Raw genomic sequence first — 19,443 nt, forward strand, 5'->3', positions numbered from 1 at the left:
GTCGCTATATCTGTAAGTGCAAGTTAAAACTCTCCTATGCAAGGCGAAAAACATTTATCAACAACACCCAGTTACGCCGTTGGCTTCGCTGGGCCTGAGCTCATCTAAGATGTGGTCTGACGAGTCCACATTTCAAATTTTTTTTGGAAACTGTGGACGTCGTGTCCTCCGGACCAAAGAGGAAAAGAACCATCCGGATTGTTATAGGCGCAAAGTTGAAAAGCCAGCCTCTGTGATGGTATGGGGGTGTATTAGTGCCCAAGACATGGGTAACTTACAAATCTGTGAAGGCGCCATTAATGCTGAAAGGTACATACAGGTTTTGGAGCAACATATGTTGCCATCCAAGCAACGTTACCATGGACGCCCCTGCTTATTTCAGCAAGACAATGCCAAGCCACGTGTTACATCAACGTGGCTTCATAGTAAAAGAGTGCGGGTACTAGACTGGCCTGCCTGTAGTCCAGACCTGTCTCCCATTGAAAATGTGTGGCGCATTATGAAGCCTAAAATACCACAACGGAGACCCCCGGACTGTTGAACAACTTAAGCTGTACATCAAGCAAGAATGGGAAAGAATTCCACCTGAGAAGCTTAAAAAATGTGTCTCCTCAGTTCCCAAACGTTTACTGAGTGTTGTTAAAAGGAAAGGCCATGTAACACAGTGGTGAACATGCCCTTTCCCAACTACTTTGGCACGTGTTGCAGCCATGAAATTCTAAGTTAATTATTATTTGCAAAAAAAAAAAAAGTTTATGAGTTTGAACATCAAATATGTTGTCTTTGTAGTGCATTCAATTGAATATGGGTTGTAAAGGATTTGCAAATCATTATATTCCGTTTATATTTACATCCAACACAATTTCCCAACTCATATGGAAACGGGGTTTGTATGTTCACCTTGGCTTACACCTGTTTCTTTGTTTTACAGTTGGAAACATGCATTTTATAGTAAATAGTTTAGTTCTAAGTTGTTATTGTTTGATTCACACATCTTTTATTTCATGCCTTTTTTGTTAGTATTATTAGATCAGTGATATCTGTCTATATGAAGCACTTGTTTTCCCCTCTTCAGATTAGTGAATCTGTTATCAATTCTCTTGATAACATGCCTCCTATAATAATGTTTATGTCCCTACGACCTGTGCAACCATTAATAAACCCCTCTTAAGATTGCACTTGTCATGAGAGACAGCGAAGAAGAAGAAGTTCCTACTTCCTGTAAAGTCACAAGCTGCCTCACTCATGGCCTGTAGTGTGAAACATTTGCACTGTGTAAGATCAAGTGTGTAATGGTACTTGCTTTCCATTGTCCCAAAACATGCGTAATGACTGACTTGACCTAATTATGAAAGGGGTAGGATAAAATAAGCTTTGCTTCTTCCTACTCCTTTTCGGGCATGATGCAAAATGCAATGATATGAAATTGTGTGATGTATTATGCTGTAAGTGTGTTCATGTTCGAAATAAACTAAAGAAAGAAAGAAAGCAGTGTCCTCTATTATGCAGTATTTACTGCTGGGTGGACTCTGACCCAACCAGGAACCATGTGACCCCACACACTATTAGATCTTGTTTTTTTATGCACTTCTTTGTGGGATGACAGCCACTGGACTTAAGGCCCGCAGGGACAGAAACAACACGTAAGTACAGCTTGTGTCGTTTGTAAACATGTAGAGGGGCACACAGTATCATTTGATACTGTGTGTGTCATGATCATGTTATTGTTACTAACATGTGAGTGTCCGTGCAAGATTTTCGTCCCTCATCATGTGTGAGCAGTGATGCGGCTCACATGGTCCTTAGACACCAACGGAAGTCATAGAGGAAGTAAAACCAGTTGTCTGAAACCTGAACACCACTTTTTTTTTTGGCAAGTTATAGCGATTTATATCTTTCGTTTAGGTTCTCATTGGTTTCCCCTCACTTTTGTCTGAAGGGTGCAGCTGAGTTGTAATAGTATACAATAGTATTAATGGTAACACTTTAGTATGGGGAACACATATTCACCATTAATTAGTTGCTTATTAACATGCAAATTAGTAACATATTGGCTCTTAATTAGTCATTATGAAGTACATATTAATGCCGTATTCTGCATGGCCTTATTATATAACCAGTAAGCCATTAACTAAGAGTCTTCCCTCAATAACCTCAGAATTATTGCTTATTAGTAACCCTAACCCTAACCCTTATATGTTCCCCTAGTGTCCAAATAACTCTAAATGAAGTCTTTGTTACTTAGAATATGTTCCTCGTACTAAAGTGTTACCGCAGTAATACTATCAAGAATGGATTAAGAGTGTGTCGGAACATGGTGCCAGTGCACTGCAGAAAGAGCTGACAAAATATAAGATGATAAGACTAGAATTTAGGAAAACTAAATACTAAAAATCAGTGAAATTTTCTGTCCATGCAGTGAGTTAATTTGACTTGATAAGACATCCTAAATTAATAATTTTATATCGAGAAATTAGCAGGACTTTGGAGATACAAATAAGTATTTTATTCTGAAAACAAGCATTATTCAACTTCCAATTCTTAAATCAAGCACCCTCGGGATGTTGCAGAATCTTTAAACAAGACATTTCTATGTTTCTAATTTCTAGTCAAAATATCTCAACAAACTTCAAACAAGTCATTTTCTGTGAGACACAATAACATGTTATTAGGCAATATATATTCTGAGGGAAAACAAATACTACTACAAAACTTGACAACACTAGTATAGCTAATAATATGTTTTAATTGCTAATTTCAAGATCACTTTTAGGTTTTTAAAGCTTAAATATGTCTTATTTTAAGAAATCAGACAAAGACAATTTTGATTTGTTCCATTGGCAGATTCTTTTGCTCATTACAAGCAAAAATAACTTTTATTGTTTGTTTTTTTAGTACAGTATATATTTTTTGAATACCGTAGTTATTTTCTCAATGTCAACATTTTTAAATTAGAATCAAGAAAATATATGTATTCATGCTAAAATTAAGATTATGATGTAAAGCCAATGACTAAAACTAACTAAATAGCTCTTAAAACTGGGGAAATTTCTGGAAATAACAATTTTAAATCTGGGTAAGTAGCAAATCATTTGCATTGTGCAACGTTTATGCCATGTTTGAAAGATGTGGAATGTACAAGCATGAATTGTGTGTGTGTGTGTGTGTGTGTGTGTGTGTGTGTGTGTGTGTGTGTGTGTGTGTGTAGTTCAAGTGACATTTTACTTGTGTGTGTAATGGAACGCTGCAAATAATAAGAAGCAAGTTGTACAATATGATGTCATGTGCATACACCTTTCCTTAGCTACACCCATTATTAGTAATTGAGTGTTCTTCACCAGATTCCGCAGTCAACGTGTTTTGTTTTTTATTTGTACATTTTGTGTTCAGTACACAGTCAAGTGAACAATTCCACTGGCAAAAACGGAGGTATGAGACTAGAACATTTCTGTACCTATAGATACCTTTTTAAGAATGTTCTCTTGAAAGGATACTATTGGTCTTCAAGAGGATGATCTACAGCAGGGGTCCCCAACCACCGGGCCGCGGCCCGGTACCGGTTTGTGGATCGATTGGTACCGGGCCGCACAAGAAATAAAAAAAATAAAAATAAATAAATATATATATTTATTTTTTATTTTTTATTAAATCAACATAAAAAACACAAGATACACTTACAATTAGTGCACCAACCTGAAAAACCTCATTCGCACAAAAGGGTTGTTTTTTTCTGTTATTAATATTTCTGGTTCCTACATTATACATCAATATAGATCAATACAGTCTGCAGGGATACAGTCCGTAAGCACACATGATTGTATTTTTTTTACCAACACCCCCCCCCCCCCCGACCCCCGGTCCGTGGGACAAATTTTCAAGCGTTGACCGGTTCGCAGTTACAAAAAGGTTGGGGACCACTGATCTACAGTACACATTTGTACCATTTTAATGGTACCCTAAGGGTACTAGCTGCATTAAAAATAATTATTATCATAAGTGTTTAAAGTAGGGCATACTAATGGTAGTATAGTTATAGGTAAAGCATTTTAAGCCATCATTAATAATAATAATGATAATAAAATTCTAATAAAATACTGATTGTGTTATTAGCATTTTTAATGATTGCCATCATCTCTACTCTATTAACTTGTATTCATCATTCTTAACATGATCTTATGTTATTGCCAGTTTTGTTCTTCTATAGTTGGGTTGTAATCACGTAACCAAGAGGCATATCCGGGTTTCAGGTGATGGTCTAAAGTCCCATTAGGCGACTGTTTATTTACCTGCATCAGTGCAGATTTGGCTGTATTTTGAAAGGTTTAAAGGCAACTATATATGCGATCATGAAAAAAATATTTAAAATGGGATGGAGTGGATTTATACACTGTTAAGAAAAATGTTTTTTGAAAGATTTAAACCAAGACGTTAATGCTCGCTTCCTCGCTGCAACTTCACTTCACTTGACACAGATTTACAGAAGAAAAGATTGGAGGCACATCGTGTCTTTACACCTGGAGGGCTCTATAAATTAAAGTTGGACTTATTGGTGCATCGGTAAGTACCGTTAGCTAGCAGAAGGGTGGCCGAAGTTTGGCTTGCGGGTCACATGCCAAATTTAACTAAGTCTAACCTAATCTATGAAAAGCCATGTTCAACATCAGTTCGTTTATTTAAATTTTATTCTTTTTAGTTTACATGTTTTAAATGTATTTTTAGTATATATATATATATATATATATATATATATATATATATATATATGTATATATATATATATAGTATATACTGTATACGCACACACACACATACATACATACTAGAGATGCGCGGATAGGCAATTATTTCATCCGCAACCGCATCAGAAAGTCGTCAACCATCCGCAATCCACCCGATCCAACATTTGATCAGAACCGCATCCGCCCGCACCCGCCCGTTGTTATATATCTAATATAGACGATGCAAGGCATTAGTGAGGTTATAAAGCTTTTGCCTGTTAAAGAAAGGAGACTGATCCAATGCAGCACAGACATTCGCGTGCCACGCTGTCACGACCCAGACGCACACCAGTGCGCAATCATATGGGAGCCGCGCTGAGCGCACCTCCAAGCGCGTCTCGCTGCCGGCGACGGCCGGGTATGGGCCCGACGCTCCAGCGCCATCCATTTTCAGGGCTAGTTGATTCGGCAGGTGGGTTGTTACACACTCCTTAGCGGGTTCCAACTTCCATGGCCACCGTCCTAGCTGCTGTCTATATCAACCAGGGTGAGCCCCACCCCTTTCGTGAGCGCACTGCGCGCGGAGTGACCCCTGTTACGCGCCCCCGGCAACAGGGGTGGCGGGCAAGTAAGCTGCGCGGGCGGAGCGCGCGGAGTGACCCCTGTTACGAGCCCCCGGCCACGGGGGTGGCGGGCAGGTAAGCTGCTTACCTGCTGCGCGTGACGCCGGCCGCGGCGAAGGCGGACGAGGCGGGGTGTCGGTGCGGTGGGCGCGGTGGTGACCCTGGACGTGCGTCGGGCCCTTCTCGCGGATCGCCTCAGCTACGGCTCCCGGTGGGGCCCTCTCGGGGGAAGGGGCCACGGTCCCGGACCCCGGCGAGGCGTCCCTTCTCCGCTCCGTAAAAGTGTCCATCTCTTTTTTTTTTTTTTCTTCTGTTGTGGCATATGCTGCAGGTGCCTGCTCGTTTTTCGTATGTGGGTAACAACATTTAACTATGTATATATATTTCCGAATTGGTTTAACTGCCACCCGCCTGAATCTATTTAAAATCTAATTTTTTTTAATTTCAACCACCCGACCCGACCCGCGGATAAAATCTAATTTTTTTAAATTTCATCCGCCCGATCCGCGGATAATCCGCGAATTCCGCGGTTGTGCCCGCAAACCGCGCATCTCTAATACATACATACATACATACATATATATATATATATATATATATATATATATATATATACAGTCGTGGTCAAAAGTTTACATACACTTGTAAAGAACATAATGTCATGGCTGTCTTGAGTTTCCAATAATTTCTACAACACTTATTTTTTCGTGATAGAGTGATTGGAGCACATACTTATTCATAACGTTTGGTTATTTTATGAATTTATTATGGGTCTACTGAAAGTGTGACCGAATCTACTGGGTCAAAAGTATACATACAGCAATGTTAATATTTGGTTACATGTCCCTTGGCAAGTTTCACTGCAATAAGGCGCTTTTGGTAGCCATCCACAAGCTTCTGGTTGAGTTTTTGACCACTCCTCTTGACAAAATTGGTGTAGTTCAGCTAAATTTGTTGGTTTTCTTACACGGACTTGTTTCTTCAGCATTGTCCACACGTTAAAGTCAGGACTTTCGGAAAGCCATTCTAAAACCTTAATTCTAGCCTGATTTAGCCATTCCTTTACCACTTTTGACGTGTGTTTGGGGTCATTGTCCTGTTGGAACACCCAATTGCGCCCAAGACCCAACCTCCGGGCTGATGATCTTCGGTTGTCTTGAAGAATTTGGAGGTAATCCTCCTTTTTCATTGTCCCATTTACTCTCTGTAAAGCACTAGTTTCATTGGCAGCAAAACAGGCCCAGAGCATAATACTACCACCATTATGCTTGACGGTAGTTATAGTGTTCCTGGGATTAAAGACCTCACCTTTTCTCCTCCAAACATATTGCTGGGTATTGTGGCCAAACAGCTCAATTTGGTTTCATCTGACATCACATGGACAAAGATAAGACCTTCTGGAGGAAAGTTCTGTGTTCAGATGAAACAGGGTACACCCTTGAACAAGGGAAAGCACATTCATTTATTTTAATCAGTCTGTTTTAAAAACACAAAAAAGAAATTGCTACCAAATTGCTTCACCTTTCATCCTGTAGGTGTAATTTTGGCAGCAGACTGCATCATCCTGCTTGTCCAGCTGCTGCAGGATGTCGCTGCTGGTGCACATGCTCGCCTGTGCCTTTGGCCTGGGCTCCTGGGTGGCAGTGAACGGCCTGTGGGTGGAGCTTCCACTCATCGTCAACACTCTCCCTGAAGGCTGGGACCTGCCCTCCTACCTGACCGTCATCATCCAGCTGGCCAACGTGGGACCCTTGCTCATCACGCTCACGCACAAACTGAGCCCGGGCCGCATAAACGAGCGAGCCGTCATCTACGCCATCCTCTCCGTCGGCGTCTTGTCCTGCGTTTTGCTGGCCTTCTTCTGGGATGAAACCACCATCGTGGCTGGCGCCTCACACAGCACGGCCTTCTTCATCATCACCTTCTTCCTCTCGCTGGTGGACTGCACCTCGTCCGTCACTTTTCTGCCCTTCATGACTCGGCTCCCGGCAAAGTATATCACCACATACTTCATCGGAGAGGGGCTAAGTGGCTTCCTCCCTGGCGTTGCTGCTCTTGCCCAAGGCGTGGGTATGGCCAAGTGTGTTAACTCGTCTCAGGCTTCAGGAAACCACACAGGTGGAAATGGGTGGTTCCTCCAAACCCAGTATCTCCCACCCAACTTTTCCATAGAGGTGTTTTTTTCCTTCCTGACAGCCATGATGTGCATAAGTCTGTCTGCGTTTGTGGCGCTGAACAGGCTTCGTTTGCCATTGAGTGAACACCTAGTGGCAGACTCAGTGGCGCCAGTCTGCTCAGGCCTGGACAATCCTGCTGCGGACACTGATGGAGATGACCTAAGATGCCAGAACAAGGAAGAGAGCCAGATAGTTCCTCCCCTGGCAGGCCTCAATCACTCTGTATACCAGCTGACCTTGATCTACTTCCTGGTGGTGTGGGTTAATGGTGCTACCAACGGCGTGCTGCCCTCCGTACAGACGTACTCCTGCATGCCATACGGGAACCTGGCCTATCACCTTTCTGCTGCTCTGGCTTCAGTGGCTAACCCTGTGGCTTGCACCATTGCCATGTTCTTCCAGAACAGGTACTACAAAACCCCCAAACTAGGGATGTCCGATAATGGCTTTTTGCCGATATCCGATATTCCGATATTGACCAAACCCTTAATTACCGATACCGATATCAACCGATACCAATATATACAGTCGTGGAGTTAACACATTATTATGCCTAATTTGGACAACCAGGTATGGTGAAGATAAGGTCCTTTTTAAAAAAATCTAATAAATAAAATAAGATAAATAAATTAAAAACATTTTCTTAATATAAAAACAATATAAAAACAGTTACATAGAAACTATTAATAAATGAAAATGAGTAAAATGAACTGTTAAAGGTTAGTACTATTAGTGGACCAGCAGCACGCACAATCATGTGTGCTTACGGACTGTATCCCTTGCAGACTGTATTGATGTATATTGATATATAATGTAGGCACCAGAATATTAATAACAGAAAGAAATAACCCTTTTGTGTGAATGAGTGTAGTAAATGGTGGAGGGAGGTTTTTTGGGTTGGTGAACTAATTACTTGTAAGTGTATCTTGTGTTTTTTATGTTGATTTAATTTAAAAAAAACAAAAACAAAAAAAAACGATACCGATAATAAAAAAAAACCTATTCCGATAATTTCCGATATTACATTCTAAAGCATTTATCGGCCGATAAGTTGTTATTTTTTGCAAATATTAGCTCATTTGGAATTTGATGCCTGCAACATTTTTCAAAAAAGCAGGCACAAGTGGCAAAGAAGACTGCGAAAGTTGAGGAATGTTCATCAAACACTTATTTGGAACATCCCACAGGTGAACAGGCTAATTGAGAACAGGTGGCTGCCATGATTGGGTATAAAAGCAGCTTCCATGATATGCTCAGTCATTCACAAACACGGATGGGGCGAGGGTCACCACTTTGTGAACAAATGCATGAGCAAATTGTCAAGCAGTTTAAGAACAACATTTCTCAACGAGCGATTGCAAGGAATTTAGGGATTTCACCATCTACGGTCCGTAATATCATCAAAAGGTTCAGAGAATCTGGAGAAATCACTGCACGTAAATGGCAAGGCCGAAAACCAACATTGAATGCCCGTGACCTTCGATCCCTCAGGCGGTACTGCATCAAAAAGCGACATCAGTGTGTATAGGATATCACCACATGGGCTCAGGAACACTTCAGAAAACCACTGTCAGTAACTACAGTTGGTCGCTTCATCTGTAAGTGCAAGTTAAAACTCTACTATGCAAAGCGAAAGCCATTTATCAACAACACCCAGAAACGCTGCGGGCTTCACTGGGCCCAAGCTCATCTAAGATGGACTGATGCAAAGTGGAAAAGTGTTCTGTGGTCTGACGAGTGCACATTTCAAATTGTTTTTGAAAACTGTGGACGTCGTGTCCTCCGGACCAAACCATTCGGACCGTTATAGGCGCAAAGTTCAAAAGCCAGCATCTGTGATGGTATGGGGGTGTATTAGTGTCCAAGGCATGGGTAATTTACACATCTGTGAAGGCACCATTAATGCTGAAAGGTACATACAGGTTTTTGAGCAACATATGTTGGCATCCAAGCAAGGTCTTTTTCATGGACGTCCCTGCTTATTTCAGCGAGACAATGCCAAGCCACATTCTGCACGTGTTACAACAGCGTAGCTTCGTAGTAAAAGAGTGCGGGTACTAGACTGGCCTGCCTGTAGTCCAGACCTGTCTCCCATTGAAAATGTGTGGCGCATTATGAAGCCTAAAATACCACTACGGAGACCCCGAACAGTTGAACAACTTAAGCTGTACATCAAGCAAGAATAGGAAATGATTCCACCTGAAAAGCTTCAAAAATGTATCTTCTTAGTTCCCAAACGTTTACTGAGTGTTGTTAAAAGGAAAGGCCATGTAACACAGTGGTAAAAATGCCCCTGTGCCAACTGTTTGCAATGTGTTGCTGCCATTAACTTCTAAGTTAATGATTATTGGCAAAAAAAAATAAATTGTTTCTCATTTCGAACATTAAATATCTTGTCTTTGCAGTCTATTCAATTGACTATAGGTTGAAAAGGATTCGCAAATCATTGTATTCTGTTTTTATTTACGATTTACACAACATGCCAACTTCACTGGTTTTGGGTTTTGTATTATTATTGGTTTTTTACATGTAAGGGTGCAAACGTTTGCTCAAATTTCCCACACAAATGCATGTTAGGTTAAATGAGGACTCTAAACCGTCCATAGGTGGGAATGTGAGCTACCGATACTCAATGGTAACAATTTTTGGTACTTCTCCGGTTCATGTGTTAATGAATATTAATTTGTTTAATATTATAATCATATGTTTTTATTTAACATATACCACTGAGCTGATAATGATAACTGCTGTCTTGTTGTTGATTTCCTACACTTCTGAGTCTCATTTGCAAGTATTATATAGTACACGTTGCACGCAGTTGTAATTCCTAGACGCTAGATGGCAGTAGTGCATAGGCTATATGTTGTGTTGCGTAGTCAGGGTAGTCTTTGCCATTAAGCTGAATCTAGTATTTTGTTGCGTGGTACGTGGGCTCTGTGTAGTTGTACGCTAATGCAGTGTTTTTCAACCTTTTTTGAGCCAAGGCACATTTTTTGCGTTGAAAATATCCGGAGGCACACCACCAGCAGACATCATTAAAAAACTAAACTCAGTTGACAGTAAAAAGTCGTTGTCGCAATTGTTGGATATGACTTTAAACCATAACCAACTATGTATCAAAATAGCTCTTGTCCCAATGTAGGTGTACTGTCACATTATGCCATTTTTTGCTGTTTTCGTGTGTGTAGGGGGCGGTATAGCTCAGTTGGTAGAGCGGCCGTGCCAGCAACTTCAGGGTTGCAGGTTCGAGCCCCGCTTCCGCCATCCTAGTCACTGCCGTTGTGTCCTTGGGCAAGACACTTTACCCACCTGCTCCCAGTGCCACCCACACTGGTTTAAAAAAAAAAAAAAAAAAAAAAAAAAAAAAAAAAAAAATGTAACTTAGATATTGGGTTTCACAATGTAAAGCGCTTTGAGTCACTTGAGAAAAGCGCTATATAAATATAATTCACTTCACTTCACTTCACTAGTGTTTTAGTTCTTGTCTTGCGCTCCTATTTCGGTGGCTTTTTCTCTTTTTTTGGTATTTTCCTGTAGCAGTTTAATGTCTTCCTTTGAGCGATATTTCCCGCATCTACTTTGTTTTAGCAATCGAGAATATTTCAGTTGTTTTTATCCTTCTTTGTGGGGACATTGTTGACTGTCATGTCATGTGCGGATGTACGTTGTGGACGCCGTCTTTGCTCCACAGTAAGTCTTTGCTGTCGTCCAGCATTCTGTTTTTGTTTACTTTGTAGCCAGTTCAATTTTACTTTCGTTCTTCAAAGCCTTTTCTTAGGGGCACTCACCTTTTGTTTATTTTTGGTTTAAGCATTTGACACCTTTTTACCTGCACACTGCCTCCCGCTGTTTCCGACATCTACAAAGCAATTAGCTACCGGCTGCCACCTACTGGTATGGAAGAGTATTGCACGTTTACTCTGCCGAGCTCTAGACAGCACCGACACTCAACAACCACTACAATTACTGGTTTGCATAAAAAATATTTTCAACCCAAATACGTGAAATTAGATCATCTCCCACGGCACACCAGACTGTATCTCACGGCACACTAGTGGTTTAAAAACACTGCGCTAATGAATCACTTGATTAAAGTAAAGTGTTTTATTTTCCTATATTCAGACACAGTGTTACTGTTCAAACTGTGTGTAATGTTACAATGGCCAAGAATATTGAATATACATGTTAAATAAAACTTCCGCCTTCTTTTTTTTGAATACTTAGCCCTACTACGCGACTGTATTTTAATGTTGGTCATTATGGTTGTACTTGGGGAGCCAAGTTTTTTTCTGAGGTGGTACATTGTGAAAAAAGTGAGAACCACTGTTCTAAATGAGCTAAAAATATCAATACTACAGTAGTATTGGCCACGAGAGGAGACCAAACCAATCAGACAATTGGATTAAAATAATGTGAAAGTGACAAAAAGGTGTTATTTCATGTTTATAGGGCTCTCATAATGTTAAAAAACATGTTTAGAAGGTCGTAAACAGTTTTTAGGTTCTAGCAATGAAAATATTTTATTTATAAATAATTATTCATACTTAGTGGACATGTATTTATCCGGAACCAATTAACAGCGATAAACGGGGAATGACTATTTTGTAGCAGCTGTTTAATTGCGACGTCCATCGTAGTTGTATTTGATTCAAAACTGTAATGTAAAATTGCTAAATCTAATCAGTAGCATGTCTACGGCAAATCCAATATACATTAGCATTGAGCTAACGCATTTTGAAAATTTAAACCTTACTGTATGTATGAGTGTTTTCTATCATGCATACCTGCTTTGTTGGCATGGGATATTGCAACATTACCTAGAGGCAGTTTGGCTTAGGCTGCTCTGAGTGCTTCCTCGAGTGCTTGTTTGTCCGCCAAGTATTTGAGCCGGCTGAGTCTGCAACCGAACGTGACGTCCCCCGTTAGTGTTGGTTGGTGCCTTTAAAAGTATTACGGTACATACAGTATATACTGTATGGAGGCAAAATCCCATAAAGTATCCAAATACAAGATATCTTAACTACTGTAAATTTGATGACATATTCTTGAATTTTGTTATTTTACAACTGTCTTACTGTTCATTGTAAAAATGCCACTTAAAATATGAGCCTAATTTCAGCTTCCATCTGTTTTCAGGTCTCATATGTTTCTGGGTGTGCTGACGGTGATTGGAACAGGCTTTGGTAGCTATAACGTGGCCATGGCTGCTATGAGCCCATGTCCTCTACTTCAGGGGTCTGTGGCGGGACAAGTACTCATTGTGAGCAACACACAAACATGTTGTGTGACTGTTTACTGGTGGCTTAATATAGAAAATATCAAAGTTCAACTTCTTAACAGGATAGTGTCAACTCAGTAGTTATGATAAGTGATGACTGTTGTTGTTTTTGGCCACAAGTAAAAAGGCAACCCTGTGCATTGGCTCGTAATAATGAAAATTCCCTCTTGCCATGGTGACCCCAGATATTTTAATGTTGGTGGACCAGCCAGGACACCAGTCATGTAATGTTACCACTAGCAAAAGTTACTGTTCAGAGTTGTGTCATGTTTGTCCAAACTCAATTTTGCCACTTCAGCTTGTCAGTAATCAAGTTGTAATTACCCATATTCTGTGAGTGATGAACAGCGTTGGGTTATTTACTGAAAACCAGTAACTAGTTACAGTTACTAGTTACTTTATTTCAAAAGTAACTCAGTTACTAACTCAGTTACTTACACCAAAAACTGTGATGTATTGATTGTTTATGTTCCTATAGACATACATAAATTATATATATATATATATATATATATATATATATATATATATATATATATATATATATATATATATATATATATGTATGTGTGGGGAAAAAAAATCACAAGACTATTTCATCTCTACAGGCCTGTTTCATGAGGGGGGTACCCTCAATCGTCAGGAGATTTTAATGGGAGCATTCGCATACCATGGTTTATATAGGGCACAGAGTGGGTGGGTACAGGCTGGCCTAGGGGCGTGGTGATTGGTTCATGTGTTACCTAGGAGGTGTTTCCGTCTATGGCGGCATGTTGTTACAATTTCGCTGCGCTTGTTGAGGGATGACAGGTCTGGACGGTAGATAATAAACAGTTTCTCTTTCAAGCATAGGTTGCATCTTTTATTACCACTATTGTAAGGTGTGCTGGATGCAAGAATTTGCCATGTTATTGAATATTCAACATTATTGTCTTTGAGGTCCCAAATGTGTTTGCTGAGTTCTGTGGTATTTCGCAGGTTTTTGTTCCTGAAAGAAGCCTTGTGGTTGTTCCATCTGGTTTTGAATTCACCCTCGGTTAATCCTACATATGTGTCGGATGTGTTAATGTCCTTGCGTATTACCTTAGATTGGTAGACAACTGATGTTTGTAAGCATCCCCCATTGAGGGGGCAATCAGGTTTCTTTCGACAGTTACATGCTTTGTTGGTTTTGGAGTCGTTCTGACTGGGGGTCGACGGCTCATTTGCAATTGTTTTGTTGTGGTTTGAGATGATTTGTCGTATATTGTTCATGCAGCTGTAGCTCAATTTGATGTTGTTCTTGTTGAATACTTTTCTTAGGTTGTTGTCTTTGGGAAAGTGTTTGTCAATCAGGTTGAGGAATTTGTGTCCAATATTCGTTGAGACGTTTTTGCTGTATGGGGGGTTGTACCAGATGATGCCGTTTCGTTTTCTGTTCTTTTTTGGCTGGTTTCCTGGCGTGGGTTCATAGGTGAGGGTGAAATTGTATCCGCTTTCATCAAGGGCTTTTTGGTACGGGGGGGTTGCTTGGTCAAATTCAGCTTTGCTAGATGACAGCATCGATAGCCTTTTATTGATTCCGGTAGGTATTCTTTTCGTGGTGGTGGGTGGATGGTTGCTGTCATGGTGCACGTATTGGAGTGTTGTGTTGGGTTTCGTGAATGGTTGGTAGCTGTTATTTCTCAGGTTGAAAGTGACGTCAAGAAAGTTGACGGTTTGCTTGTTGGCTTCAATCGTGATCCGTAGGCCGTTCTCTTTGAAAATTTGGCATATGCGCTTCTTGGTATTCTCGCTGCTCCTTGGCGAGGCGCGACACACTGCCAGTCCGTCATCACGGTAAATACCAAGGTTCAGATTGAGGCTAGCGAGCTGGGAGAGGAGGAAACTCCCAACGAGTTCACACGTTTCTGCTCCGTCAAAACTTCCCATAGTGACGTCAAATGTTGCATTGTTCTTTTTTTGCCATGGTGTACTGTTGTGGATGAGAATGGAGTTTTTTGCGTGGATGATGATGTTTCTTTCGTTGCCTGTGATTGAGTCGTAGTCTGAGGCGAAGTCTAGTGCTTGAGTCAGTAGGTCTTGCGTGATGGAAGGGTAAAATTCCTCGATATCAAAGGAGATAAAGTTGTGCTGTTGTTTGTCTTGGATGTTGTTGAACCATTTGATTACTGCTGCTGTATTTCTCCATTGGTTGAGTGGTGTTTTGTCCTTGATTTTTGTGTTGACTCTGTCCAGGATTATTTTGCTGATTTTTCCTATTTCAGATTTAGTTGGGTTTATTAGTCGGCATGTTGGGTTATTTGCGAAGTTGGGTTTGTGATCCTTCAATGTGATGAAGGCTTCCTTGTTGGCTGTGGCGTCCACCCTGTCCTCAATGTCCAGTTCAGCCGCGATCCTTTTATTTTCCAGGTGGATGTTCTGTAAGGTATTGGGTTGCGCTTTTTTGTATGATTTGGTGATGCTTCTGTCCAGTAAGGTGTGGTGTTCTGGTATGTCCATTCTGTAGAAGTTTGTGGTTTTATCGGCAGCTATGATGAGGTTGTTTACTTTCTTGATGCGCTCCTTGTCATTTTTCAGCTTGGTGAGGAGTGGGTTGCGGATTGGCTTGAATTTGACTGATTGTATCATTTTGAGCATGTCGTTCTCAAAATCCTTTAGTTCCTCAACTGTGGGTGGGTTCTTGGTAGATTTGAATCCGTAAGTTTCCTTTTGCATTCCTTTTGTTTCAGGGTGGAGGAAAAAATGTGCTTTCCACCGCATCCTTCTTAGGAAGTGTTCCGTCTTTTCTATGAGCCTTAGCTTGTAGTCATTCTGCGCGGGTATGGGAATGTTCTTCGTGGAGTAGTCGATGTTGAATTTTTCCATTTCTGATCGTCGTACAGTGCTCAACAAATGTCAATTTGGAGCGGAGTATATGTCTTAATAAGGTTATCCAAAAAATAGTGCTCGATACCGTAGTAGAGCGCAATATATGTATGTGTAGGGAAAAAAAATCACAAGACTATTTCATCTCTACAGGCCTGTTTCATGAGGGGGGTACCCTCAATCGTCAGGAGATTTAACAGAACAATGCAACATTTGACGTCACTATGGGAAGTTTTGACGGAGCAGAAACGTGTGAACTCGTTGGGAGTTTCCTCCTCTCCCAGCTCGCTAGCCTCAATCTGAACCTTGGTATTTACCGTGATGACGGACTGGCAGTGTGTCGCGCCTCGCCAAGGAGCAGCGAGAATACCAAGAAGCGCATATGCCAAATTTTCAAAGAGAACAGCCTACGGATCACGATTGAAGCCAACAAGCAAACCGTCAACTTTCTTGACGTCACTTTCAACCTGAGAAATAACAGCTACCAACCATTCACGAAACCCAACACAACACTCCAATACGTGCACCATGACAGCAACCATCCACCCACCACCACGAAAAGAATACCTACCGGAATCAATAAAAGGCTATCGATGCTGTCATCTAGCAAAGCTGAATTTGACCAAGCAACCCCCCCGTACCAAAAAGCCCTTGATGAAAGCGGATACAATTTCACCCTCACCTATGAACCCACGCCAGGAAACCAGCCAAAAAAGAACAGAAAACGAAACGGCATCATCTGGTACAACCCCCCATACAGCAAAAACGTCTCAACGAACATTGGACACAAATTCCTCAACCTGATTGACAAACACTTTCCCAAAGACAACAACCTAAGAAAAGTATTCAACAAGAACAACATCAAATTGAGCTACAGCTGCATGAACAATATACGACAAATCATCTCAAACCACAACAAAACAATTGCAAATGAGCCGTCGACCCCCAGTCAGAACGACTCCAAAACCAACAAAGCATGTAACTGTCGAAAGAAACCTGATTGCCCCCTCAACGGGGGATGCTTACAAACATCAGTTGTCTACCAATCTAAGGTAATACGCAAGGACATTAACACATCCGACACATATGTAGGATTAACCGAGGGTGAATTCAAAACCAGATGGAACAACCACAAGGCTTCTTTCAGGAACAAAAATCTGCGAAATACCACAGAACTCAGCAAACACATTTGGGACCTCAAAGACAATAATGTTGAATATTCAATAACATGGCAAATTCTTGCATCCAGCACACCTTACAATAGTGGTAATAAAAGATGCAACCTATGCTTGAAAGAGAAACTGTTTATTATCTACCGTCCAGACCTGTCATCCCTCAACAAGCGCAGCGAAATTGTAACAACATGCCGCCATAGACGGAAACACCTCCTAGGTAACACATGAACCAATCACCACGCCCCTAGGCCAGCCTGTACCCACCCACTCTGTGCCCTATATAAACCATGGTATGCGAATGCTCCCATTAAAATCTCCTGACGATTGAGGGTACCCCCCTCATGAAACAGGCCTGTAGAGATGAAATAGTCTTGTGATTTTTTTTCCCCACACATACATATATTGCGCTCTACTACGGTATCGAGCACTATTTTTTGGATAACCTTATTAAGACATATATATATATATATATATATATATATAAATAAATGTGACATAACCTCATAATTAGACGTACTGATTTAAGTAATGCATGTGTCCAAAATTGTCCTTTTTTACCCTCATTAGGTGCTCTCGTGGCTTTTCTTCACTGGTACTCTGTCTTACATCAAGGTGATGGTGGGCATCATCCTGCGTGACCACAGCCACAGCGCCCTGGTTTGGTGCGGAGCTGCAGCACAAATGGGATCGCTGGTGGGCTCGGTTACCATGTTTCCTCTGGTAAACATCCTCAAGCTCTTCAAGTCTGGGGACTTCTGCAACACTAAATGCCCCCTCTAAAATGATGAGTATTTTGTTGAAGAGGAGAGGAGTGGTTGGCTTTAGTATTGATTGTTTTGCAGTGATTTGACCACTGCTTCTGAGCACTGGCGCCTTCACCTGTCCCTGATTGCCAATCAGGGTGCTCACCTGTCCTTAGTTGGCAATCAGGAGGGTTTGTCCTCCAGTGTTGTCAGGTTGACGGTGCTGGTTCAGTGTGGACTGCGCATGGGTTGTCTAACCCTGGATTTGCACTGCAGAACATCTTTGTCAGATTTAAAAAAAACAAAAAACAGAAAAAAACCCACTTCAAAAACAGCATTTGGTGGCATCCAAAACTACGCGCAAGCTCATGACCAAATGCATCAACTTAATGATTTGACGTTTTGATATTGTTTAACATGATTATACAACATTTCGGAAAGGAGGAAATACATCATAGGTCCCCTTTAATGTTTATATGTCAACTTGTTCCACTTTAATTGTATTTTGTTAGAAATTGTAAATACATGTTATTTTTTAAATAAGCGCTAAATAAACTAATTTATTAAAAAATAGAAAATGCAATGGTTGACATAGCAAGAAATCAACTCATTATAGTTCCCAAAGTCATGAAACCAAGACAATGTTATGTTTGACCGCTAGGTGGCAGAAGCACAACACCAAAAGCTGTAACTCAAATTTTACAAGCACTCAGTGACCACATTACAAAAGCTATTCCTTTGACTGTATATTTATAGTATGTGCGGCAGTGCCTGACAGGATTTTAAAGAAAAAAAAAAGTATTTTACTCATCTTCAGACATTTTGCTTATACTGGCTAGGAATTTTTAAACAGGGGGGAAAATACATTCAAAACAAGCTTACTGTTCATTTCAGCATTTGAAAGGGTCAGTGCACAGTGATCTTTATAGATAGGGAGAACAGGCTTTAGTGTCAACACTCATATTTTGCCAAGAGAGGGCGCTGTCTCACAAATTGTGGTGTGAAAATTTTACAGAATTGGGATCAGAGCTCACCTACATAGTCATCTCTAGAATAAGACAGCTGGTGAGAGAGGACATAATATGTAAATATTAAAAAAAGTTAAAAATGTTTCAGTATACCAATGATTGTCACACACACACTAGGTGTGGTGAAATGTGTCCTCTGCATTTGACCCATCCCCATGTTCACCCCCTGGGAGGTGAGGGGAGCAGTGAGCAGCAGCGGTGGCCGTGCCCGGGAGTCATTTTGGTGATTTAACCCCCAATTCCAACCCTTGATACTGAGTGCCAAGCAGGGAGGTAATGGGTCCCATTTTGTTTAGTCTTTGGTATGAAAGTTTTTTAGTATTTGTCTTCTAGGTTTTAAAACGTGTGAAGGGAAGCTTACAGTTTATTGTTATTAGCTAGCTAACTATTTGTTAAACAGTTAACTGTGTACATACTAGCAAAACATTCCTGTTAGGGTTGGTTGCCAGATTCTCTTTGGGGTTTATTGTCACATCTCCTACATATCATATCACATATACAGTTGGATTGCTTACAGATGTGTTTATTGTTTATGTTTCTTGCTTATTTTGTGTTGTGTAAAGATCCCTTCAGTTATGTATTTTTATTAAACGTTTTCATCTATAGTTCTGCCTTCTTGAAAGGTTTGTTCCCATTGAAGTAACATTGTGACAACCGACAACTATCCTGATGTGAAGGTGTTAGTTGTCACAATGTGTCCGTGTCTTTGATAGTTTATTTCTCCTTTGTTACAATGAGTTGTAGAATGAGAGGGATACACGTTTCAACACCGTAAGCTTCAATTTAATGTATAAAAAAAATAAAAAAAAGATTGAAAGATGCAATTTGTTATTCTGATAGCCAGACCTGTGTGT

At 40.7% G+C, this 19,443-nt stretch overlaps 1 protein-coding gene across 1 annotated transcript; it reads left to right on the plus strand.

Moving 5' to 3' along the window:
- Positions 1-1,598: 1,598 nt before the first annotated feature.
- Positions 1,599-19,194, plus strand: slc52a3-1 (solute carrier family 52 member 3-1). Its single transcript, XM_061983971.1, has 4 exons — positions 1,599-1,643; positions 6,877-7,925; positions 12,655-12,778; positions 17,386-19,194. The coding sequence occupies exons 2-4, from the start codon at positions 6,928-6,930 to the stop codon at positions 17,596-17,598; spliced, it is 1,335 nt and encodes a 444-aa protein (XP_061839955.1). The 5' UTR covers positions 1,599-1,643; positions 6,877-6,927; the 3' UTR covers positions 17,599-19,194.
- Positions 19,195-19,443: the final 249 nt, after the last annotated feature.

Source organism: Nerophis lumbriciformis, linkage group LG01 (genome assembly GCF_033978685.3).
Source record: "Nerophis lumbriciformis linkage group LG01, RoL_Nlum_v2.1, whole genome shotgun sequence".
Classification (NCBI taxonomy): domain Eukaryota; kingdom Metazoa; phylum Chordata; class Actinopteri; order Syngnathiformes; family Syngnathidae; genus Nerophis; species Nerophis lumbriciformis.